The 26,205-nt window shown below is 35.6% G+C and overlaps 3 protein-coding genes and 1 long non-coding RNA gene across 5 annotated transcripts in view; 2 read left to right on the top strand and 2 right to left on the bottom strand.

The window, feature by feature from the left end:
* Nucleotides 1-9,772, top strand: part of LOC128168200 (adhesion G protein-coupled receptor L2-like) — a 29,000-nt gene extending 19,228 nt beyond the window's left edge. The window contains exons 21-25 of one of the 2 annotated variants that reach the window (XM_052834382.1): nucleotides 145-230; nucleotides 8,408-8,534; nucleotides 8,714-8,755; nucleotides 9,167-9,268; nucleotides 9,497-9,772. In XM_052834382.1, the coding sequence (XP_052690342.1) occupies nucleotides 145-230; nucleotides 8,408-8,534; nucleotides 8,714-8,755; nucleotides 9,167-9,268; nucleotides 9,497-9,628 (489 nt within the window). In that variant the 3' untranslated portion in view covers nucleotides 9,629-9,772. The remainder of the gene's footprint in view (nucleotides 1-144; nucleotides 231-8,407; nucleotides 8,535-8,713; nucleotides 8,756-9,166; nucleotides 9,269-9,496) is intronic. The other variant, XM_052834383.1, reaches the window with a different exon arrangement.
* Nucleotides 519-1,030, bottom strand: LOC128168208 (uncharacterized). Its single transcript, XR_008241306.1, has 2 exons — nucleotides 843-1,030; nucleotides 519-561 (listed from the first exon to the last, which is right to left on the bottom strand). It is a non-coding gene; the product is annotated as an uncharacterized LOC128168208 (long non-coding RNA).
* LOC128168204 (uncharacterized) lies at nucleotides 3,891-5,931 on the bottom strand. Its single transcript, XM_052834386.1, has 2 exons — nucleotides 5,636-5,931; nucleotides 3,891-5,354 (listed from the first exon to the last, which is right to left on the bottom strand). The coding sequence occupies exon 2, from the start codon at nucleotides 5,046-5,048 to the stop codon at nucleotides 4,083-4,085; it is 966 nt and encodes a 321-aa protein (XP_052690346.1). The 5' UTR covers nucleotides 5,049-5,354; nucleotides 5,636-5,931; the 3' UTR covers nucleotides 3,891-4,082.
* Nucleotides 9,773-16,578: 6,806 nt separating the features above from the next.
* LOC128168203 (uncharacterized) lies at nucleotides 16,579-21,728 on the top strand. The gene is made up of 4 exons (XM_052834385.1): nucleotides 16,579-17,212; nucleotides 17,949-18,105; nucleotides 18,388-18,616; nucleotides 20,305-21,728. The coding sequence occupies exons 2-4, from the start codon at nucleotides 17,962-17,964 to the stop codon at nucleotides 21,219-21,221; spliced, it is 1,290 nt and encodes a 429-aa protein (XP_052690345.1). The 5' UTR covers nucleotides 16,579-17,212; nucleotides 17,949-17,961; the 3' UTR covers nucleotides 21,222-21,728.
* The last annotated feature ends 4,477 nt before the right edge of the window (nucleotides 21,729-26,205 follow it).

The raw sequence follows: 26,205 nt of genomic DNA on the forward strand, positions 1-26,205 counted from the left end.
CACCCTAAGTTCTTATCATGCAAGACAGAAATGACTTTTAAAATGCTACGCAATTATTTAAAGAAACTGTACACCATTTATAGAAATGAAACTAATCCAAATAGGTAGAAGCAGAATCCAACGAGTTATGTTTTCTTTTTAAAGGTGTCTGTTATGGTATTGATATTTGCCACAAAAGAACACAACGAAAATTCCTACACAAACAGTGAGAAGACCAACAGAGTTATCATGTAGGTATATGTACGGAGTTGTTATGTAGGTATATGTACGGGGTTATCATGTAGGTATATGTACGGGGTTGTTATGTAGGTATATGTACGGGATTATCATGTAGGTATATGTACGGGGTTGTTATGTGGGTATATGTACAGAGTTATCATGTAGGTATATGTACGGGGTTATTATGTAGGTATATGTAAGGATTTGTCATGTATGTATATGTACGGGGTTATCATGTAGGTATATGTACGGAGTTTTTATGTAGGTATATGTGTAACCGAGCAGAAAGGAGGCAGATGGTGATTTCAGTCGATTTATTAAGTAGATAAATAAAGCATTGACCTATAAACAAAGAAATAATACATTAGACACAAAATAGAGTTTTACATGTACATTTATGAAATCTTTGACAATAAGCTACCGTTACTCCAGTATTCATTTATAATATAAAAACATGTTTTGTAACAATTTAACATTTGAACTTACAAACAAGTTTTAGAAAATACTATGACAAGTTTAACTGCAAAAATACGATAAAGTATAAACTTTGCAATTAAAATAAAATGCCCTAATCACTAACATGGTAGTAAAGAAATATATAAGTAAATATAATATTAACATACCACAAGATGCAGCAGATACACGCTGGATTGACTGACGATGTTGAAAATGAAATACTGCCTAATTTTACTTAGTTTGAACGGTTACTTATATCAAATAGAGAATTAAATTTATTGGATAATGAAAATAAGAAAGACCAATGAAATTAGAGAACCAATGAAAAACGAAAGACTTTACTCAGCCAACTCAATCCAGTGGCGCAGTGTAACTGGCGGTTATTTAAAGAATAATTCATTCACTAATATTCGAGCAACAGTTTGGGCTGTCTGGTCACGTGTAGGTGCAGCTATTGTCCACTTAGAAAATACATCGGTTATAACCAACACATTTTCGTACCCTTGTGCCTTTTCTAGTACGGAAAAGTCTATAGCAATGCACTCTAAAGGTTCCGATGCTGTAAGATGTCCCATACTCGTATGTACTTTGGGTGGGGGAATTTTTGACACAGCGCATCGTTCACACTTCTTACAGTAGTTCTTAATGTCCATAAACATTTTTGGCCAATAACATCGTTGTCTAATCAAATTAAATGTTCTCTCTATCCCCTGATGTCCATTTTGGTCATGTAGACTTTCGAGAACGATGTCCTTTAGACACTCCGGAAGTAATAACTGAGTAAGGTCACCTAATTTCGGATCGCTGATCTTTCTGTGAATAACACCATCGATGAAGTCCATGTGTTTTAACTGCCGTAATAACACTTGAGTTCTCTTACTCTGTTTCTTTAGAAAACTTTGTTTTGGGACCGTCTTTGATTTCACAAATTCAACACATCTACTTATCACTCTGTCATTCAACTGCATGTCTTTCAAATCACAATTGGAATAAGTAGGGAAAGTCTCTGCACTTGACACGTCCGTAGCTTCAATGAATATCGTCGAAGACTGTGCAACTTTAATTTCTGGTGGAATCATGGATCCATGAATACATTCACTAATGATGTCCCTAGTATCCACATTTAACCTTGATAATGCATCAGCGTTGGCGTTCTCTTTGCCTGGTCTGTACTTTATTTCGAAATCGAAATCAGCGAGTTGTGCTGCCCATTTTTGTTCGTATGCTCCAAGTTTTGCTGTAGATAGGTATTTCAGAGGATTGTTATCCGTCAGCACTACAAACTTATTTCCCAGTAAATAATCCCTGAATTTTTCTGTAACACTCCACTTGAGGGCTAGTAATTCCAATTTGAGACTGCTCATGTTCTTTGCGGATCTTTCATTTGGTCTAAGAGTTCTACTGGCGTACGCAATCACAACAATACGTCCATTTTGATTCTGAGATAACACAGCACCGAGTCCATGCGCACTGGCGTCAGTTTCCACAATAAACGGAATAGTAAAATCGGCGTATCCCAGTAGTGGTGCAGTTGATAATACAGTCTTTAACTTCTCAAACGAATTCTGGCATTCACTGTTCCATTTATCACCAAACTTTGTTTTCGGATGTTTCCCGTTGTTCTTGGAAAGTTCCAATAAAGGTTGTGCAATCTGTGAAAAGCTTCGGATAAATCGCCGGTAATATCCCGCAAATCCGAGGAATGATTTAAGCTCTTTGACTGTTTCGGGTACTTTCCAATTTTCGATACACTTGATCTTATCATTGTCGGTGGATATTCCATCTTTACTCACTATATGACCTAGGTATTTCACAGATGACTGAAAAAATTTGCACTTGCGCATTTTCAATTTTAATCCATGCTTGCGAAGAATATGAAACACTTTGTCAAGACGGTCTATTTGTTCACGCAATGTTTTGGAATACACTATGATATCATCCAAGAACACTAATAAGGTATTGAACACTTCCTCTCTGAAACAATGCTGCATTAGTCGCTGGAATGTTGCAGGTGCGTTGGTAAGTCCGAACGGCATTCTGTTAAACTCATAAAGTCCGAATGGGGTGGTAAACGCAGTTTTCTCTTTGTCATCGTTGGCAACTGCTATTTGGTTATAGCCCGAGGTAAGGTCCATAGTTGAGAACATAGACGATCCGTGTAAAACATCAAACGTTTCTTCTACTCTTGGTAACGGAAACTTATCTTTGATGGTCTTCTCATTCAGTTTGCGGTAATCCACACAAAGACGTAAAGAGTTATCCTTCTTGCGAACTAGTACTATCGGTGAAGCAAACGGACTGGTACTTTCGCGAATGACATCATTCTTCAGTAACTTGCGTATATGCTGTTTGACTTCTTCAAACTGGGACGGAGGAATTCGTCGGTACTGTTGAGCGATAGGCTTGTTGTCCATGAGGCGAATCTGATGTATAACTGTACTTGTACATCCAATATCGTCATCATCCTTCGAGAAGACTTCTCTGTGCTTTCGGAATAAAGATGTGATCAAGGACTTCTCTTCTTCACTACAGTCAAGTTGGAATATATCTTTAGGTAAATCAAACGGTGTCTCAGGGAGAGTAATTTCGTTGATTGCATGACTTGGTTGAATGAAGATCTCTTCAGTGTTTCCCACGCGATTAAATCCAATATCTGAATTATCACCTTTAACATCACAAAAAGACACTGTACCTATCATACTGCGTGGTTTAAGATAAATATCTTCATCACCAATGTTAGCTGCACGAACCCATATACGACCGTTATAAATGTTGACACAAGTATTCACAGTACGGAAATTCCTATGTAAATGGGCACCATTGGTCAAAGGATTAACAATAACATCGCCCTTTACATGCGGTCCGGTACATGGAATAATAATGGCGGTATTTGCAGGAACGCACACTGGTACAGTTCCGAATACTCTGGCAAAACCACAAACAGACTTTTGTTTTAAATCATTTGACACAAAAACTTCACTTAAATTTCCGTCCCTACGAACATCACCTAAAATGTCCGTGCAGGCACCAAGAATATTCATTCCAATTATTCCGGGAACAGATTCTTTACGTTTACGCGTGGCGTCATCACTCGAGTCTTTGACTATTAGGAATCCACGTTGAGGTATGATATTCCCGTTATAATTTACGTCAAGCTCAATGTAACCAATGTAAGGAATAACTAGTCCGTTGGCAGCTTTTACTAAGTAGTTGTAAATGACATGTTGGGTTCACCATCTTTCCAAGCGGCTTGATATACTTTCGATAAAACGTTTCGGTAATTGTAGAAACCATCGAACCAGTGTCAACTAGGCATCTGATATTCAAATCCATCACAGAAATGTTAATCACTGGACACTGTCCTATGATACGACACGAAAATGTAGAGTCCTGTAAACCCCCATCTATTAACGGACTCCCTTTAATAGATGTGACTTGTTTTCCGATGCCCCGGCTGTTGTTTCACTTGGTTTAGAACGACAATTTCTCTGCATATGTCCAACTTTACCGCACTCATAGCACACAGGTGGTGAACGATAAAAATCCCGGTTTTCCTTTGTATGCTGACTGGTTCCGCGATCTCTGATCAAACCGGGTAGAGAGTCGATCTGCTTTTGCTGTGCTTCGATGATTTTCAAAAGTTGTTCCGTTGTAGGCGAGTCGCTCGGCTGGGTGTTTAAATTATGCTGATCGCTGATCGTGTTCGAATGGGTTGAGTTAGCGGAATCCTTGTCTATCATTTCCTCTTCCTCGCTAAATAGTATAATTTCGTCTCGGAACTTGTGGAAGTCTGTAGGTTCATTACGCAATAGCTTCTTTGCTTCGTTTCTTAACAATGAATCCCGTAGACCATTCGCAAACTTCTCGCACAGCGTAATGTGTTTATTTGGAAATACACTTCTGTCTTTTCTGATAACGTTTTGATATAAATCCAGCAATGCGTATGAATAGTGTCGAATAGTTTCCGATTCTAGCTGATTTCGTTCAAAGAATTTCTGCTGAAGTGACGTCACAGATTCCGGATTGCCGAATGCGACACGAAGACAGTCCAAAATGGCGTGCGGATCCTGTCGTATATCTGGTCGGAATTTGACTTCTTCTTTTGCTTGACCCTCTAGATGTGAATAAATCAAGTCAACTTTTTGAGTATCTGAATATTTTCTTGCTGAAAACGCAATTTCTATGTCATCAATCCAGTCATCAACAGATATGTCAGATTTTGATTTTGGGCGGCCACAAAATGTCTTTATTTTTCTTGTTTCTGGGATAAAGGTTTGCTTTTCAATGACTTGTTTCGATTGCGATCTATATTTTGCTTCTAGTAATTCCATTTCCAATTCATGGACACGGTGTTGTAATTCCGCTTTCTTCATGGTGATAAGTTTACAATGGTATCAACAGTACTCATGAAAACGATTCACAAAGCGGAAAGTATTAGGGCTTTAACACAGGGAATCGATCGGCATGATATCTACTCACTGACACAATAGCAAGTCGAACAAGTTCTTTCCGATATAAAATTCACTTCAATTAGAAACTTAGCTGCATATTTGGAAAATAAATTCCTACGGTGGTCAATGCTTGGATATGTTTTCTCGCAGCGCCATGATGTAACCGAGCAGAAAGGAGGCAGATGGTGATTTCAGTCGATTTATTAAGTAGATAAATAAAGCATTGACCTATAAACAAAGAAATAATACATTAGACACAAAATAGAGTTTTACATGTACATTTATGAAATCTTTGACAATAAGCTACCGTTACTCCAGTATTCATTTATAATATAAAAACATGTTTTGTAACAATTTAACATTTGAACTTACAAACAAGTTTTAGAAAATACTATGACAAGTTTAACTGCAAAAATACGATAAAGTATAAACTTTGCAATTAAAATAAAATGCCCTAATCACTAACATGGTAGTAAAGAAATATATAAGTAAATATAATATTAACATACCACAAGATGCAGCAGATACACGCTGGATTGACTGACGATGTTGAAAATGAAATACTGCCTAATTTTACTTAGTTTGAACGGTTACTTATATCAAATAGAGAATTAAATTTATTGGATAATGAAAATAAGAAAGACCAATGAAATTAGAGAACCAATGAAAAACGAAAGACTTTACTCAGCCAACTCAATCCAGTGGCGCAGTGTAACTGGCGGTTATTTAAAATTTAAGACTGTGTTTAACAAATACGGATAATAAAATAGATAAAACGAATAAATACATATAGAAATATGTTTGATACTATCACATATGTACGGGGTTATCATGTAGGTATATGTACGGAGTTTTTATGTAGGTATATGTACGGGGTTATCATGTAGGTATATGTACGGGGTTATCATATAGGTATATGTACGGAGTTATCATGTAGGTATATGTACGTGGTTGTTATGTAGGTATATGTACGGAGTTGTTATGTAGGTATATGTACGGAGTTGTTATGTAGGTATATGTACGGGGTTATCATGTAGGTATATGTACGTGGTTGTTATGTAGGTATATGTACAGAGTTATCATGTAGGTATATGTACGGAGTTATCATGTAGGTATATGTACGTAGTTGTTAAGTAGGTATATGTAAGGGCTTATCATGTAGTTATATGTACGTAGTTGTTATGTAGGTATATGTACGGAGTTGTTATGTAGGTATATGTACGGGGTTATCATGTAGGTATATGTACGGGGTTATATCATGTAGATATATGTACGGGGTTATCATGTAGGTATATGTACGTAGTTGTTATGTAGGTATATGTAAGGGCTTATCATGTAGTTATATGTACGTGGTTGTGATGTTGGTATATGTACGGGGTTATCATGTAGGTATATGTACGGAGTTATATCGTGTAGGTATATGTACGGGGTTATCATGTAGGTTTATGTACAGAGTTACCATGTAGGTATATGTACGTGGTTGTTATGTAGGTATATGTACGGGGTTATCGGTATATGTATGGGGTTATCATGTAGGTATATGTACGGAGGTGTTATGTAGGTATATGTACGGAGTTGTTATGTAGGTATATGTACGGGGTTATCATGTAGGTATATGTACGTGGTTATCATGTAGGTATATGTATGGGGTTATCATGTAGGTATATGTACGGAGGTGTTACATAGGTATATGTACGGAGTTGTTATGTAGGTATATGTAGGCTACGGGGTTATCATGTAGGTATATGTACGGGGTTATCATGTAGGCATATGTATGGGGTTATCATGTAGGTATATGTACGGAGTTTTCATGTATATGTATGCACGGAGTTGTTATGTAGGTATATGTACAGATTTATCATGTAGGTATATGTACAGAGTTATAATGTAGGTATATGTACGGAGTTGTTATGTAGGTATATGTACGGAGTTGTTATGTAGGTATATGTACGGAGTTGTTATGTAGGTATATGTACGGGGTTATCACGTAGGTATATGTACGGAGTTGTTATGTAGGTATATGTACGGGGTTATCATTAAGGTATATGTACGGGGGTTATCATGTAGGTATATGTACGGGGGTTATCATGTAGGTATATGTACGGAGTTGTTATGTAGGTATATGTACAGAGTTCTCATGTAGGTATATGTACGTGGTTATCATGTAGGTATATGTACGGGGGTTATCATGTAGGTATATGTACGGGGGTTATCATGTAGGTATATGTACGTGGTTGTTATGTTGGTATATGTAAGGGGTTATCATGTAGTTATATGTACGGGGTTGTTATGTGGGTATATGTACAGAGTTATCATGTAGGTATATGTACGGGGTTGTTATGTTGGTATATGTAAGGGGTTATCATGTAGTTATATGTACGTGGTTGTTATGTAGGTATATGTACGTGGTTGTTATGTAGGTATATGTACGTGGTTGTTATGTAGGTATATGTACGGGGTAATCATATAGGTATATGTACGGAGTTGTTATGTAGGTATATGTATAAAGTTATTATGTAGTTAGTCCACTTCTATTACTTAACAATGACATGCTTAATGCTCTTAAAATTCTGACGCATTAAACATTCGTCTTACTTGATATAATGATAGTTTTATATGACTATGATATATAAAGTATTAATGTAAATGCATGTAACGATATAATGATATATTTACATTTGCCAAGTATGGTTCTCTCTAGTTCTTACGGAAACTTAGTCAATTCATAGCTATAGAAACAGCCAGGCTGAAATATACACGCCCCGTTTACCGACTGGTCGAAACCTATAGCTACAACGACCTAAGAAAAATCACGGACTGTGCGAAATAATCATGTCAGACTCAAAGTCTCACAGGAGACGATTTGGCTGTTTCTTTTAGCTTACGTACTCATGTTCGTGAACACTAATTTAATGAATTTTACTTATTTTTATAATCAATTTATCAATTACTGAAAAGAAAGATGTAAATACAAACAATTAAATGCTTTCTTTGATGATTCATGCGGATTGTGAAGGTAGCGATCACTGCAGAAAAAATTAACATAACCCGCTGACGCGGGTTATCTATTTTTTCTGCAATGTCACAACCTTCATATGATCCCGCATGAATCACCAGAGAAAGCATTTTATTGTTTGAGTAATTTCTGTATTTACACTTACCGATATAATTGGTTACACTTACCGATATAATTGGTTACACTTACCGATATAATTGGTTACACTTACCGATATAATTGGTCAAACTAATGATATGAAAGTTTGTTTTTGTTCTATTTTTAGGATTCAAATGCGTGGCTTATGGATTCAGATAATTTTAATCACAGTTTCATGGGCGTTTGCATTTTTATCACTGAGAATGCACGACTCCGTCATCAAATACCTGTATGCCATGATGAATATTTTACAGGTATTTTGAAAGATTAGCTTAATCATAAATGCTTTTACATGCTCCATGATGAAAATAATATTAATCATTTGTTTGTAATTCAATTTTTTTTGTGGAAAAAAAACCTGTTCAAATACGTAACCAATATTTCAGTCATAATCTGTGCGGTTACTGATGAACCTTTTCTCTTTCATTCCCAGGGTGCTTTCGTTCTTGTGTTTTTCGTCTTTTTGCATGAAGAGGTAAGTATGCTTTTTATACTTAGTCAGTATTGATTAAAATACAATTACTATTAAATACATTAGATGCACGTGAAATTTCAAAGAATTTCGTGATGAATTAACAGTATCCCCTATCACATTAATGTACATAATTTTCCTCGAATTGCTGTTTGCACTGTATTATTAATTTTCTTAAAATCTTAAAACCAAATAATTATTAAGCATTATAATATTTATACATTTATTAGATGAAACTATTTAACCATATACAAAGTAATTCATTAAATTGTAAAAATAATTATGAAAAATATTATTTTTTGAAATGATACTACGATTTATGGACGATAAGTCGATTCTGTTACCCTGTCTTAAGCTTACTGTATCAGCTTCATCGACCTAACTAAGATTACTTTTTCAAATGTTATGATGAAGATCCAAGCAGTCCTGAAATCCAGAAAGACGAGAAAGACACTGATAGTGTACGACCCAGACAGGGACCAGTCCATGGACTCGCTAGTCAACGAAGAGGTCAAGGTAACTTGTGGGGAGGGGGTTGTTACCGTGGGGATTTCAAACTAATTTGGTTCATTGTTAGAACCATAAAACTGAAATCTATGAAAATTTTAAATGTACAGGCATTAAATCTGTGAAGATTTCAAACCAATTTGATTAAATGGTAGATGTTTTAAATGTTTGGATAAAGAAAAAAAATATCTGTGATAAGATTATTAATGCATTTAATTTCTTTAACACCAACAATAGGAGTATTCGGACACGGAGCCCCTGAACAAGAGATCGGAGAGCCCGGATGATACTGTTAAACACAAAACAAGAGACTCCAAGAAGGACATGTTTAGTTTGGCGGAGGCGTGTGAAATGGTGACAAGTGTGTGAAAGTAGTGTGCATGTGTAACCCTCCACCTTGTGAGCTTAGATAATAAAGCATTTTATACGGTTTTATAGATAATTTATTTGTAATTTTTATCAATTATTTATTTTATTATAAAATGAATATTCGTAAATATTTTTTTGTTTTCTTTTACGTCGAGGAAAACCTATTCAATTAAATATGGGAAAAAATAATGATCTTCGGGAAGTAGAAAGTTCTATTGGGGCAGCTGATGAAATATCCCAGTACGCCAAAGACAGTTCTCCAGTCCTCCTTTTCATATTACATTTAGAATTAAAGGGACCTAGACAAGATTTGAGTTCAACATATTCAAATTTAATTATCCGTTTAGGATGGTTAATATGGATATATTAAAGCAATATGGGCTGCAATTTTCATGTTGAACATTTTTTATACGAAAAGTGTTATTTTCTACTAAAATGACAAAAATATCATGTTTTATATATTTCTGTTTGCCATTTTTTTGTTGGAAAAGACGAGAAGCCTTAATTTGAGAAAATTGAATTATTGTCAACCTGTACAAACACTGATCTGCTACATATTCCTTAGAACAAAAATCTTTCTGCGGACAAATATTAATGTTTTTTAGGTCACCTGAGTCACTCAGGTGACCTATCGCCGTCCTCGTCCGTCGTCGTGCGTCGTGCGTTAACAATTTTACATTTTTAACTTCTTGAAAACTACCAGGCCAATCGTTGCCATTTTTAATGTGAAGCATCTCTATGGTAAGAAGAATCTAAATTGTGAAATTTATGGCTCTACCACCCCTGGGGTGCCACGGGCGGGGCCAAATATGCAAAAAAGCCTAATTTTCAAAAATCTTCTTCTCTACTTCCACGCATGTGAGGAAAAAACTGGTTGCATGGTTATGATGTCCATGAGGCCCTCTACCAATATTGTGAAATTTATGACCCCTGGGTCAGGGGTTCTGGCTCTAGGGTGGGGCCAATATGGCCATATAGTAAAAGTGTATTAAATCTTAGAAAATCTTCTTCTCTACTCCCATATATATTTTTTAAAAACTAAATGCATGATTATGATGTCCATGAAGCCCTCTACCTAAATTGTGAAATTCATGACCCCTGGGTCAGGGGTTCAGGCTCTAGGGTGGGGCCAATATGGCCAAATAGTAAAAATGTATTTAATCTAAGAAAATCTTCTTCTCTACTCCCATATATATTTGTTAAAAACTAAATGCATGGTTATGATGTCCATGAGGCCCTCTACCAAAATTGTGAATTCATGACCCCTTTGTTTGGTGTTCAGGCTTTAGGGTGGGGCCAATATGGCCATATAGTAAAAATGTTTTAAATTTTAGAAAATCTTCCTCTCTACTCCCACACATGTGGGCAAAAAACTGAATACATGGTTATGATATCCACAATCTCCTTTACCTAAATTGTGAAATTCATGGCCCCTGGGTCAGGGGTTCAGGACGTGAGGGGGGCAATATGGCAATATAGTGTTAATACATATAATGTTTAAAAATTTTCTTCTCTATTCTCACATTAAAAATAATGACTAATAATTATGTTTACCAGGAAGTCCTCTACTGAAATTTTAATTTTCATGTCCCCTGGGGTATGGGTTTTGACTCTAGGGCAGGGCAAAAATGGATGTATAGATGTTAATGCATATAACGTTAAAAAATTATCTTCTTTACTCCCACACACCTGAAAGGAAAACTGAATTCATGATTTTGTAGACCAGATCTTTTAGTTTTTCACCAAAATTATAGGTTTCACAGCTCTTTTTGAAATGTGGTCGTCATTACAAATTTATAATTTTTCTACTCCAGTATGAAACCTAATTAATCAGATGCATATATGAGACTCCATGACAAGTTTGTGTATGGGATATATGCTACTCAGGTGACCGTTAAGGCCAAATGGCCTCTTGTTTCAAGTCTTATTTATCATAAAAGTTTAAGTTATATGCAGACTTATCATACTAGCAGGTTTTTGCAGCAAAATATAATTCGAAATAATCAGCTCATATTGCTTTATATTTAAATGTTTCATCAAATTCTGAGGGTAAAATATCGAGTTACGAGAAAGATATGGAGATTTAAATTCTTTGTTTTGTTAACAAACTTAGTCTTGTTATTGTTTATGCATTCATAATGGTTAATGATTCAATCAAATGTTGCTTAGTGTACATGATTATTTTATAACACCACTCCTTGACTTTGTATATTGGAGAGGGTTTAACCATTTGATTACTCAAAAAAATATGTTTGAATTAAGTTTACCCAAAAAATTAAGCCACAGTACACTCTATAAAATAAAACTATTGTTATGAAGCAATAATGAAAGGAATTCCACCTGAATTTTCATAAACATGTAGACATTTTTCATTTACAAGATCTTAAAGCAAAGTCAAAGAGATTCGGAACACACAACTTGGAATGTTTTGAACTTGCATTTGTTTTCCGTTGCGCTGTTGTATTCATCTCTCTGTTATAAAAGATGCCACCTGTGCACTGTGTACGCAGGTGTTAAAAAGGGTACTTATCTTATAAGATGAGCTGGCTATTTAGTGCCATAATTCGGTATCTCTGCTCTCTTCGTATGCATGCTCTCACAGAAGCTGAGGATGCTATGCATTGTACGGGTCACGCCAGGGGATAATATGTAGAATTCGTGTGTTTACTTTGCGAACAAGACTATAAATCCCTGCCACTACCTTTTTACCTTTTATGTAAATTTCCTTATTTTAACATTTAACATGGGACAAAAGATTAACATGCTATATAGGTATGTGTTGTTGTTATAGCAACTTGTTTATAACCGTAGGAATTGTTTAGAACATTCTCGTGGATCTCGGACAACCTCGCTATAAGCGTGCTCGTACTGTATGGTGTTTACTTTATAATATGCGATTTGTTACATTTGTTGAATTGTTTAAATGCTAAAAATGATGATTTTATTTTGTGTTATATCATAAACAATCACGATCTTGTTGACCCAGTTGATTCTTATTACATGTATATATACAATATCCATCTAAGATTATCACAACAAATTGCCATACCGTTGAAACAAATTTAAAGGTGTATAAATGATTTATCTTTATATAAAATGCACTATATGTTTTAAACTGTATAAATAAGTTAGCATCTAATAAATACTAGTACTCCCTAATTTAGATGAGATCATTTACAAGTCATCACAATGAGATAAAGCCGATGCGTTGAGGGATATAAAGCAGACAAGGGGGATGCGTCCCTGCGACGCGTGACAGTGTCAGCGCCGGCGTTCTTAGTGGTCGTGCTAATTACCGGAACGGTCCGCCGGCCATTGTCTGCCTCCTTCAACACGATGCTACAAAATGACTTTCCATCTGTCTGTGACTTGCCAATAAATGAAGCAATTAATTGTTCATTTTTTTCACATATGGACTGATATATAGGCAGAAACTGGATTTCCAAAATTACTGTTCAAATGTATCGTATATATCATTGGGCGTATGCTATGCAAGAGTAAACTGCAAAAATTACTTACATAGTACGCATCAGTATTGCATTTGGTCTTAAACTCGTATTTTATACAATATATTATGTTGGATGTTAAAACTAATTTTTTACAGTATCCATTCAAAAACTTATCCAAATAATGTTTTTAAAAAATAACCAAAATGTTTCAATCGTCTGCTTGTTTACGGCATGCGCCATCTCGTCGGAATCCTTAATTTGTGCCCAATCATTATTAGACAGAAAAATAAATGCATTTACTTGCCCCATTGCGACTTCTGCAGATAATTGAAATGACAACACTCTTGATTTGATACAAAACAGTAGACAAGCGGTTCTTAGCTGCGCGGCAAATCTCTCGGCTCTGATGGTTCCTGTCTTGCCTTCCCTGATGCTTGCAGCTATCAGGCTAATTTGTCTTTCCCAAACATGATAACTTGGGATCAATATCAATTCTGACCACTAATTTGTAATTTATAAAATCCAATCAATGTCAATCTGTTGAGAAGCCTGTGATGCCGCGCTCCAGCGTCCCTGTTACTGGGGGTGATTGGAGTGCCCTCCAAGCCGGAGACTGTACAACCGGGGAGCCAGCCAATTATACGACGATTTCTTGAAGTGAGCTTCCATACCTCTGAATTTCGGTTGAAATTAACGCTATTACCCCATTCTGAATATCAAACTGAAGCATTATAGGGCGATAGATACAGTTTGTCGGATTCTGTGTATGCTAGAACGGGCTTGATCTTGCTTTATTCGGAGATTTGCAGTGACAGTCGCTCATACAGCCAATATACGGTTACACTTTATCATAAACATCAATATTTATTTGTTGTCTTTGAATCCTGACAGAGTAATTTTGACGCAGAACGGAGCGCGAAAAGACGGAACGTAATTTGCAAGAACGGTTCTCTTGGGCCATAAATGAGCCGGGGCTATAGAACGAACAGTTGATTTACGGGATGTTTCGTGAGAAACCGTTACAGAGAAAAGGTCTACTTATTGAAATGAAGCAATATTTACCGTACATCATCTATTCATTTGCATGTAAATGGTACGTCAAGCAGCCATTATTATAAGGTTGCAGAAATAATGGCATCACAAATCTGGGTGAATATGTTACCCTTACTCTCTTCGGAGAAGTAGATAAGAAGCAGACAGGTAAAGCATTCATCAGCCAGCCTGCTAACTTCACCAAAGAGAATAAGCTATCTCATAAACCTCATAATCACCTAATACAAACCAAGGTGGGTGTTTAACCTGTATACCTATATTAAGATTAAACTCTCATATATATCCAATACCAGAGTGAATACTAGTATTCGCTTCCTTTACATAGGCAATTACTTTTAAAATTACTGGGAGTACAAACTAAAATATGTGTCTTAAATGATCTATATCATTGTTCAATTGATGTAATTTTTCTTTGCCTTTTAAGTCCTCAGCATTTAGATGTTTATTGTTCGTGTCTGGATATTCGCATGTCCCTGATGGTTGAGAACAAAAGGAGTAACTGCGAAGATGCTGTTGATCTTGTTGAGTCTGTTTTCTCTGTCTCTCAAAGTCTGTTTCCGTAGACAGCTGCTACAACCCGGTTTTATTCTGATGGATGAAGAAAGGCCATACTGTGTACATTCGAACAAATATGGCGATTTATGCAAACAAAAAAAGCACGAAAACCCAAACAATGCCTTAAATGAAATGTCAATTGTGGGAAAAAGAACATCGCATCGTGTTTGGTCCCTCGAACCTCAAATGGTAATAAAGAGAAAAACCACGGACAATTGCTGGTAGTTGAGAAGTCCAGGCGGGTAAGCTGTATCGGGCGCTGATCAGAGCGTGGACCGAGTTCTAGGCGCACTGATTACTGCTCACGAAGGTTCTTATCAGAATTAACAATTTCAATACACGTATGGATGCTTCAGTGCTTTAATAAAATGTCGTGATTGATTTTAATCCCGCAGAAAATGTTGTTTGTGAGGTAAATAATGAGGGGGACCTGGCAAAGTACAGATTCGTTTCATCAGTCAGCCAGCTCCTGATGGCCTAAGATTGAGGTTCTGGAATGTTTGTAGTCCCGGCAAATTGATATCATATTGGAGTTGTCTGCTGTACATAAAACCAATCGATAGATACACAACTGAAAAGAATAGATATGCTATTATAATTTTAGAAATTCACAAATTTTTCAGATTATTTCTTTTTTGTAAATGTGTCGAGGATATAGACACAATACATGAAATTGCTACATTACATGTGTAAGCCAATTATAATTGAGACATCTGAATTATTATTATTAGAATTGGTTGGCCAATCATTTTCATTTCAATGTCACTCTTGTTTGGAAATAAAAATAATAAATGCAAAACATGAATCCAGTCAAATTCACCTCCGTTATATGTCCAAGATCTAAAAGTGCATAGCTCACATACATGTAATTAATTTCACCCGTCTCTCTCTCCAGCGACAAACATCAATGTCTGTTATCTCAGCTCGGCAAAACATAAATTGAATCCGCCATGAGGCCATGCCCCCGCAGCATATAGAGGGAGATGATTTCCCTATGTTCAATACAGGGGTAGTCATACGCGAACATTATTCGCACTTTGGAGATTAAAAGTGTTTAAAATATGAATAGAAGAGTGCAATGATAATAGAGAGCCATGTCCAGGCGTCCGTCGAGGGATCTCAAAGCCGAGTCTCGTCAGCGCATTGCAGGAAAGCTTTTTCTGTCGGAATTTAATTATGAGTTTCCAATGGAAGAGCTGAGGCGATTGAAATGTTTTCAAACAAGAAATTCATGTATTGGATGACTGAGATGACAGGCCATACAGTTATTTTTTTCCCAGATGGAGAGGGGCTGGGTATAAAAACATCATCAAATACAAAGTACTTATTTAGTTATATATGTACAATGTACAAGGCAAATGGTGCCGGATATAGATGCGTTTTCTAAAAGACTATACATTTACGAATTAAATAAAATGGTTGACCATCTGATATAGTAATTAGTTAAATATATTAGTTGATATAGTCTGTCGAATTACGAAATTTTTTTTTAACGAGAAGTGCAACTTTTGAGATTATATCATCTCTTAACATGATCGTATAAAAAAAACAATTATGTACTAGTTCATTAAATTCCTTCAATTTCCCACGAGATTCCCTTGCAATGTCACCTTTTTATTGTTAACAACCATCAAACAGGTCTAACTGAATTGTACAGCTGCAAGTGTGTTTATTAAAAATCTAGATTTAAAATTCATGCAAAGCTTAACAAGATAAATGACTGGTTTTGGAGTCAAGATGTGAATTGCAATTAAGTACTCAAACTGCGTGCATAGGCCTCTGTCCCTGCTCAGGGGACAACCCGTTGTGCATTCATTTAGAGATTTAGAGTCCTCCCGGGTAGTAGCCCGATCTTCCCCAGAAAAACGCGATAATAAGTACCAATTAATCCCCCAGAAGAAAGGCGATGTTATTGGACGATCTCAGGGTACATTTCGTCTTTTCTTTGGCCATTAGCTCTTGTAGCTTTTTGATTTTTCGGTGATCGCTCTCGGTGTAAAGCTTGAAAGTAATTGACGGGGTAAGAGGCTTGAAGTGGAACAAGGATTAAATGATCCGATTTGTAAGTTGAGCAGATGGCAGCACCAAATTTTAAACACCAGGCTATTCAAATTAACAAAGTTGTCCTGCCTTCCCTAACAAAGCGCTATTTTATATAAACTTCCAATGTGATGGAAATTATTGACGGCGAATCTGACAAAGATGAAAGCCCTCACTCGACCATTGTGTGAGGCATATGCTGATCCGGGTCCGCGCCCGGCTCCGGTTTCCTCCTTGGTTCATCGTCTCGAGTTTTAACACTCGTTATAATCACAAAAGAAGTAACAATTCATTACAAATACATGAAATGTCAATGTTATGTAGAAAGGACTATTGGATCATCCCCGATGTTCAGTCGCTGGATCTTATTTGCGCATGTGCGAGCGATCATTTAAACCCTTCCAAAGATGTTGTATGTACCGACTTGACGTTAGTTATGATGGAGTACAATTCCACGCTCTGGTTCAAGATTTAACATCTGCTCAAGGTAATTACACCACATGGATTTTATTTTATTTTATCCCTAATTCGATATAGATTTCGTTTTATGAAATAGACTAAGGATAATTTGATTTTTATTCATTTTTAAAAAATATTTTCTAACGCATTCAATTATCCGTCAAAATTTAGTACAACGTCGATATTTGTGATGAGCATAACTCACTTGCTGTATTTTACCAATTTACTTATATTATATTAAGTTTTTTTTTAATAATGTTTAAACGTTCCTACATATGAATGTCGTGTAATTAATTAACGTTTGATTGTTATCGCATCATGAGTCATAACTACAATAATCAAAGTAATGCTGTGATTGTTAAATAGCCAGTAAATCCAAGACTAAAACATGCATCTGTAATATCAATGGTTCTGTTTTTGATAGAAAGAATTATTTTACTATAGGAAGGTTGTCAAGAAGCAATTACCAACTCAATACTCTGATTTAGAAAATCGTGTATTTATCTAAATACTAGTACTTGCAAAGTGTCCTATCCCTAAACGTTGTAATTTTTTATTTTCATGTTAAACAAAAGATGTGCGTTTTTTATTTATTTATACATTTGTTTTATTTTATTCAATGGTTGCATCAAATTTGTATGCAACCAATATCCTACATACATTTACAGCATAACACATAAACGCTCTTTGTCCGTGCCGCATACCGATATTTATCCTTAAACTTGGTTTTATGCAAGTTGAAGATTTTTAAGAATTTATTTAAGCTGACTTAGTATCATGATGGTGGTCACAAGTACGGACCTGGATTACGGCGTCATTTTTGGACCCATTGTTGTCCAGCCGTCCATTCTCAACCCAAGTTGTTTAATAGGACTAATGACAGAGGATAGCAGGAGTGACCTGAGTGACACTAGGCTATCGGTAAGTGTGCATACATGTAATCGACTTCACTTTCTCAAATGTCTAAATACAATCAACACTCGCGGTAAATGCTAATCTTTTCATAACTTAATATCTCATATTTTCAATTTATAAGGTTATCTGTTCTCCACAAACATAATTTAGCTCTGATCTTCCAGAATTGTTGTAAATACTGACATATAATTCGTGCCTCTTGTACCATGTACGTGTTTGTAGTGAATAAAGAAAGCGCTAAATCCTTTCGTTAAGTCCGGTGATGACGGGGTAGTTTTCGTTATTTAGTTGAACCTCCTAGGGTTGTCCCGGCGGAGCCCCTCCCTGGACTGGCTGGTGTGTATCCCCCCGGCCCGACACGAGGAGGAACAGAACATGGAGGCGTACAGTAAGGACGGCGGGGTATACTACCGCACCCTACGGATCATCTGGGCGGGGGAACCGCTGTTTGTCTGGTACAGTAAGGACTTCTGTCAGACCCTGCAGATCCCGGCCGTCAGGGGGCGCGGTGACCAGAGTAAGACAGGCTGGAATTACATATACTATTGATTAAAATAATAATTTTGTCCAAATATTTAACTGATATCTTTTAAATTTTTATAACGGTAAACGGTTAATTGTTACGTTTTCAGGTTTCACGTTGTTAAACGAAAAAAATGTTTACTTTGATCCTTCAAAAACAGTCTGCACTGAAAAATTTATTATCTTCTTTTTAATATTCTTAATAATTAATTATCAATGTTATGAGAGAGAGAGAGAGTGCATTTTTTAAATTTTTAATTCTTTGAAAAAAGTATCTTTGCTCTAAAACTTATTAGCACGCCTGTGCTAAAAGCTCGAGTGAGTTTCTCTGATCACTTGTCCGGCATCCGTCTATCTGTCCGTTCGTCTATGCATTTTTTTTTTTTTTTTTTTTTACATTTTTTACTTCTTCTCCAGAACTACTGGGCCATTTTCAACCAAACGACACAAACCTTACCTAGGTAAAGGGAATTTATGTTTGTTTAAAACGAAGGACCAACCCTCTTCCAAGGGAGAGATAATTAATTAAGCATTAAATGCTTTTTTGCCAGGCCGTGCAGACAATACCGCGCGTAAGGTTTGATAAGTTGTTTGCACGACCTGGTGTGTGATAGGACCGACGATTCCAAATATAGGCATTCAATGCTTGTATATATATTTATTTAAATGTTTATTTGAATAAAATAGTTGTGTATCGTCGCTTTTAAGACACTATATACTCTCTTTGTCAGGGATATGAATAATAAACAGAACAGTCAGAGAACGTGTCATTTAGAGCGCTTCCTCGTTGAAACATATACAGTGCATGAAACTTTGCCGGGAAATCTCTTTTGAGTTCGAATTTAATAGATATTATTTTTTAAGAGTACATATCAAATTGGTTATGTAAGTTTGAGCGTTTCATTTAGTCTTACAATAATAAATCTTTTCAAAACGCGTGATGACGTTTACTTGTGGTCACACGCCGTATTCAGATTTGACGTGGGTTAACGATATTGTAAATCGAACGTCACAGATTTCCGATGCAGACAAAAGGGAAAATATACACCGAAAGTTAATATGATTCATTGAAAAGCTATTGGTATCTAAAAAAAAAATCTCCAAAATCCTTTTGATCAGAAAAGCTGAAATAAGTGTGGAGACATACTCATGTAGTGTAGATTGAAGTTTGTTCAAATCATGATTTCCGGGGATAAGGCGAGTTCAGAATAGGGGTTGAATTTTATAGGATATTAGGAATAAATAGAGAAAAATCTTTGAAAAATTTCCTGTCAAAGACCATTTGGCCAGAAAAACTGAAATTTGTCTGGCAGCATCATTTTGTATTGAAGAATTAAAAAATTGTTGATTTTTATATAGAAATAAATAGAAAAAATCTTTAAATTATTACATCCTTTTTCTCAAAATCCAAAACAACAAAAGGGGCTTATTGTTTATATTTAGAGAAATTTGAAAATCTTTTAAAACAAGACCTTATTGTCCAGATGTTTTGTACCAGTATTTGATAGCAAAAAGCAAATTTGATTAAGTATTAAGTTATGGCAATTGTTGCTCAGGTGAGCGGTGTGGCCTCTGGGCCTCTTGTTTTTTTTAAAATGTGAATATACATTTAAATACCAGTTGTACATTGCAAGTTCTTCAATAATGAAACTATTATATCTATTTTTCTCCAACACATTTCAGTAAAGGACCACTTGGTCTGCACAAGTTGTGGAGAAGTGTTCGTGTACGAGTTTTCATTAATGGCTCACAAACGTTTCAAATGCGAGGAATCCGAAACATCAAATTTTAAAGAAACTAGTATTGAAAATATCAAGACCGAGTTAGAATCAATGACATCCAAACTTCAGAAATTACTTCAGGAGATGGTGTTAGATGGGGAATCTATGGCCTCCAAAGACAGTGCTACCAGTAGAATACAAAAGCGTCATTTTACAAATGAAGAAAACACACAAAGCAATCCACGAACAAAAATGGGGAAATTTTCTTGTAAAAGTCTGATGAACTCATTTTCAGATGTCAGTGCTTTTCGAAAAGTTGAACTGCAAAACAAACATCCATCATCCAATTTTCCCGCAAAATGTTTAAAACTGTCTGATTCTCCAGACCTAAATTTATACGTTCATACTGTCAGTGTTCAGGATTCACGGTTAACGTCCGTTTTACCAAAACGTTTTCCAAACAGAACAGTGCATGCGCAGCTGCCATTATCACAACGAGGCTCCCAGGAAGTGCCACACAGTTCTAGTATGATGTCTGTATCCGATCCATGGAAGCAGTACTTCCTGTCGGAAAGACTAAATGCCGGAATACCGTACATGAAGAATTCTAATCCAATGGTGGAAAAGATTTTACAGAATACCTCCCCTGTAGCCGTTTCCTCTCCCGTCAATGCGATGGCGTTATCCCAGAACTGGTGCGCTAAATGCAACGCTTCCTTCCGTATGACGAGTGATCTCGTCTATCACATGAGATCTCATCATAAACGAGAATTTGATCCCGTGAAGAAGAAACGAGACGACAAATTACGGTGTAATATCTGCCAGGAAACGTTCAGAGAGAGGCACCATTTAACTCGTCACATGACGTCACATGTTTAATTCTTGAATTGAATGATTTCTGTAGTATCATAGAAAGCTTAAAATTATTTGAAAAAGGGGAGAAGTTATTGTTTACCTATGCTATTATTGAATTGATATAAACTTTTGAAATACAAATGTATTATAAAAATTGATATGTATAAAACTTTTCAAAGGAAAAATAGGATATTGAATCACAATTTACAGCTGCAGATAATTACATTTATATAATTATACTAGTTACAGATTTTGCTTGTTTTATGTGGTACCAAATCAGTAAATGATATTTTTACTTCTATTTGTAATTGTTATTGGATTAAGCAAGTAAAACGTTTTTTAATTAAAGGTTTAGATTTTTTAGTACGACCAAAAATATATGTTTCGATATTTTGTTCATGTGCCTCCATTTCATTTTTTATAGTGGTTAAACTAGCACCGATAAGATTGTGTACAGTTACTGAGTATATTAGAATTGATTTTACTCTGATATAGATTTATGTATTTCTTGATTTTTTTTTTGGGGGGGGGGGATATTATTATTTTATTTTATTTTGCATTAAATCATCTGTTACATTTTCTTTCTTGCCTTTATATATTATCTTACAATCAAATTGATTATTGGCCCATGCTCTATGAAAATCATTCTCAGGCTGTCAAATGAATGGATTGCAGTGTCGTATAATTCCCTTCAAACTCGGTCAAAGAGAAATAAATTGCAATGAAATCCTCAGATTGAATTGGCTTAATTTAGAAAATATGTCAATAACAACGAGGTTTATAAGAATGTGTGTCAAAAGGACGCCATGTGAGCGTGCAGTCCTTCGTCTACGTCAGTCCTAATCTTGTTATCTCACCTGCCTCATACATGATAGTGTGTATTGTACCACAGTCAAATAGTTTTAAAGGGGCATGGTCACGATTTTTGTCAAAAATTATTTTTCCGAATTTAATGTTTACAGTGCTTAAGTAGGGCATTTTTATGCTACCAAAATTTGAGTGTCATTCGTCGAGTTACAAGCGAGTTACAGGGCTCAAAATTCTTTAATATGTAAACAATGCTTTTGTTTACATTTTGAATGTGGAAGTGAAAAGTCCAATTTTAGACCTTAAATGAATGTGTTAAACGTTATGAACTGTTTATTTATGCTTAAGATGAATAAGAAGATAGACAAATCAGTTTGAGAAAGATTTTTTACTAGTATATTGAACCTATGTAAACAAAACCATGGCACGAGCCTTGTTTACATAACAAAGAATTGTGAGCTCTGTATCTTGCTAATAAACTAATGACTGACTCTTAAATTTCATTTCATCATTAGAAATGTATATCTAAAGCATTGGAAATAATAAAAACAGAAAAATAGAATTTGACCAAAATCGTGACCATGCCCCTTTAATATCAAATATATATTTACTTCGTAATTCAATGGTACATGTATTTTTAAAACTTTTTTTTAAAAGAAATACTTTATTTTGCCGATGGTAAACCAATTTCGTCGCCGATTAACATTTTTTATGCCGATTATTATTTACATATTTTGTCAATGATAAACCTCTATTTTATCGATGATTAGTCTTATTAGCTCACCTAAGTAAGCTTTTTCTCATCCTTTATACGGCGTCCGTTTGTCTGTTTGTCTGTCTGTAAACTTTTGATATTTTCGACTACTTCTCCAGAACTACTTGCCTAATTTCGTCCATACTTAGCTCAAAACATCTTTAAGTGAAGGAGATTCAAGTTTGTTAAAATGAAAGGGAAACAATGAGAATAAATAACCATTTGATGATATATTTTTAAACAAAAAAAGAGGCCCACGAGCCTTGACGGTTACTTGAGTACCATAACCCGTACATAAACCTGTCAGGGAGTCTGTGTTTGTTTTTAAAGATTCATATTGGAGTCTAAACTTTATGTAAAATTTTATTATTTGATGTTTGCAAACATCAATTCATGAGTCGGATAAATCTCGGATTATCTATACACTAGCTCCAGGGGCTCAAAATTGTAGACGTTTGGTAAAGAGAGACCTGCAGGTCTTTACTAGTCACTTGTCAATGAGTAGAATGAAAGGTTGTACCTGAGGATGTTGTGAAATTTAATCGACTGGGCACACTGGTGATTCCAGCTATCAAAGTATTGTGAAGTATTTCAATGCATTTACGATGTGCTCCGTGTACAGTAAGATACAAAATCTCTTCGATTTTTTGTAGGATCAATAAATTGCTATTTAGAGCAATACGTATTTGCTATTTTCTGCTTTAATTAATACAAGCCATTATCCAGCGTACAATATTAGTGCCATAATTGACATTACTCTTATAGTTGACGAGTCCTGTATGGAGCAAAAGTAGATATGTCATTTGACTGATTTTAAAATGAATCTAACCCATCTTGCATGACAGAGGATGCATGCATGAATCAACTAGTCTTCCCTTTTGATGATAGAGGCTAGCACATGCGAGCACATTTTCACTTTATGGTCATTTCGGCCCCGCCAAAGAACCCCTGACCCAGGGGCCATGGATTTCACAAATTTGGTAGAGGGCTTCATGGACATCATAACAGTTATTTCTCAAATATATTCATTTGGTTTATGGGAGTAAAGAAAAGATTTTCGAAGATTTAATTCATTTGTACTAAATGGCCATTTGGCCCGGTCCTAAGGCCCGAACCCCTGAATATTTGTTTAAGATTTAAGACATATTTACTAAATGGCCATATTGGCTTTGCCCCAAATACTGAACCCCTCATTCAGGGGCTATCATGGATTTTACAATTCTGGAAGAGGGAATCATGGACATCATAATCATGTATTTAGGGTTTTTTCCACATGTGTGGAGTAAAGAAGACTTCTTTTTCAAAAGTTAGCCTTTTTTGGGCAGATTCTTGATATCCTAGAAATGCTTCAAACCAAAAATGATAATAATTGGTGTTGTAGTTTTCCAAGAAATATAATCGAAGGATTTTATCACGCCCGACCGTATTTGGTCACCTCGTAACATCAAACAATGATAACATTATTACTTGTATTTATATAATATTCAGCGATTGTACAGTTAAATATTAAATAGTCATCAATGAAGTGTATTGGACAATACATTAAAACATCGATTCCTAGTTTTTATCTCAGACAAAGACACTGGAAAAATGTAAATATTCAAATTTATTACCGTTGTTGCTTTTGTGAGCGATGTGGCTCATGAGCCTTTTGTTGTTAACGAGTTACTGAGCATATCATAACAATCTTTTTTCTTCGTTAATTAATAATAAACCTATGTCGATGATGATAATCCTTTATCGTTGGTGATAAAACTTTGTGGGTTTTTTAATTTTCCAATAAACATATTTTTCATATAATCTTATTTACAAATTTTTGTAAAACCTCTTTTGTTGTTGATAATAAACCATATAAGGCATGTAGCAACAGGGGGTGGGGTGGCTCCTTCGTTTTAAAAGATGTATCTTTTTTATGCAGAAAGCAGTTTCTTTTTATGTTTAACTTTATGACTCGATCTCTCACTACGCCCCCCCCCCCCCCCAACAATATCACAACCCTTCTCCCGCGGATTAGGATTTGCGAAGTGTTTAATATGTCAATTTTTTTTCATTTTTAGCAAATCCCCCCCCCCACCCCCCCCCCCCCCCCCCACACTTTAAAAATCGATGCTAAGTGCTTGTTTGTCATTAATAATAAACTTGTGTTGCTGATGATGAAAATCTTTTGGCTAGGATGATGATAATCCTTTTTGTGACACTTTTTTCTTACCACGAACCAATTCTCTGTTACAGAGTCATTTCTGGCTATTACAAAAGTCGCCCTAGTCTTATTGCATATATTTTAATTAATTTTCCTAACATGTTTTATATATTTCATGTGTCAATTTTAGATTTTGATGTAAAAAAAATAATTTGCTATTGTGATTTCTTGCAATTGATCCCACACAGTCTGTTTCAAATGTTTTTTTTTAATATGTATTCGTTTTGTTATGAAGCTGTGATCACTGTAAATTTCATTATTCTGCAACTGGTACAAATTGCTTCCATTCAATATGCATCGTTCGGTGCGAAGTTATGAATGCAAGATTGATGCGCGTGTTGGAAAAAACAGCTTCTAAGGGTAAGACGTTTACTACAAAACACGTAACACGGAGAGAGGTGCCAATCCTTGTTAAGACATCCCCGGTAGAACAGCCAAATTACAACATTATGGCGGTCCATCTTCATGTTCTCTCTGATTAAGCAATAGAAAGGAGATTACCGAGGGAGACTAAACATATTAGGTGGGAGCCCAAGGACTCGTAAAGCAGACAAATTGCGATGGGCAGAAGACGCTCTCTGGTGTTAAAATATGCTCGTCATCATTTTCTTTGACAGGCTATCAGAAAGAAAAACATAGACGAACAAAGATGACGGCGCGTGAGATCTGTTCCTCTGGTGTCGACAATACTAGTCGGGCTTAATACCAATTCTGATGACTTTCTATTGAGCGAATAACGGGAAAACTAGTATCGATTTGAGGCTATACAAATTGTTGAAATGAATACGCTATGAATATATATATTGGTAATCACTACTGTGTTGAATTTTGCTATTTTTTATATCTTACAAGATGGCATAGTCTTGCAAATGCTGGTCTAACATATATCTTTATATCATTTCCTTTCTAGAACAGATGTTCATAATTTTGATCAAGGAAGATTTTTGATCATTTTTTCAGACGGAGCTGGATAGTCAACAAATCACTCATCTGATCTACCTTAATTTTTTATATGATATGTTTGACCATAACTATAATTTAGTTTAAAAACCCCAAATATTTTAAGCATACAAGTTTGAAATTTGGAAGATCTTCCACGCGACATATCGATTACGGGGAGCGGATGGAAGTGCTAATATTAATTAGAATGTTGTTGATTTAACATCTGCTGGGTTAAAAATTTCATTATAACACATGCGTTATCAAAAAGTGAACAATATCCACTTCATAGTTGATTATAAAGAGGA

Source organism: Crassostrea angulata, chromosome 10, assembly GCF_025612915.1.
Source record: "Crassostrea angulata isolate pt1a10 chromosome 10, ASM2561291v2, whole genome shotgun sequence".
Taxonomy (NCBI): Eukaryota; Metazoa; Mollusca; class Bivalvia; order Ostreida; family Ostreidae; genus Magallana; species Magallana angulata.

Coding starts and splice junctions, on each gene's coding strand:
- LOC128168204 (XM_052834386.1), bottom strand. CDS start 5,048: ATGAAGAAAGCGGAATTACAACACCGTGTCCATGAATTGGAAATGGAA.
- LOC128168203 (XM_052834385.1), top strand. CDS start 17,962: ATGATGGTGGTCACAAGTACGGACCTGGATTACGGCGTCATTTTTGGA. Junction 18,106..18,387: donor TGAGTGACACTAGGCTATCG/GTAAGTGTGCAT, acceptor TTCGTTATTTAG/TTGAACCTCCTAGGGTTGTC. Junction 18,617..20,304: donor CAGGGGGCGCGGTGACCAGA/GTAAGACAGGCT, acceptor AACACATTTCAG/TAAAGGACCACTTGGTCTGC.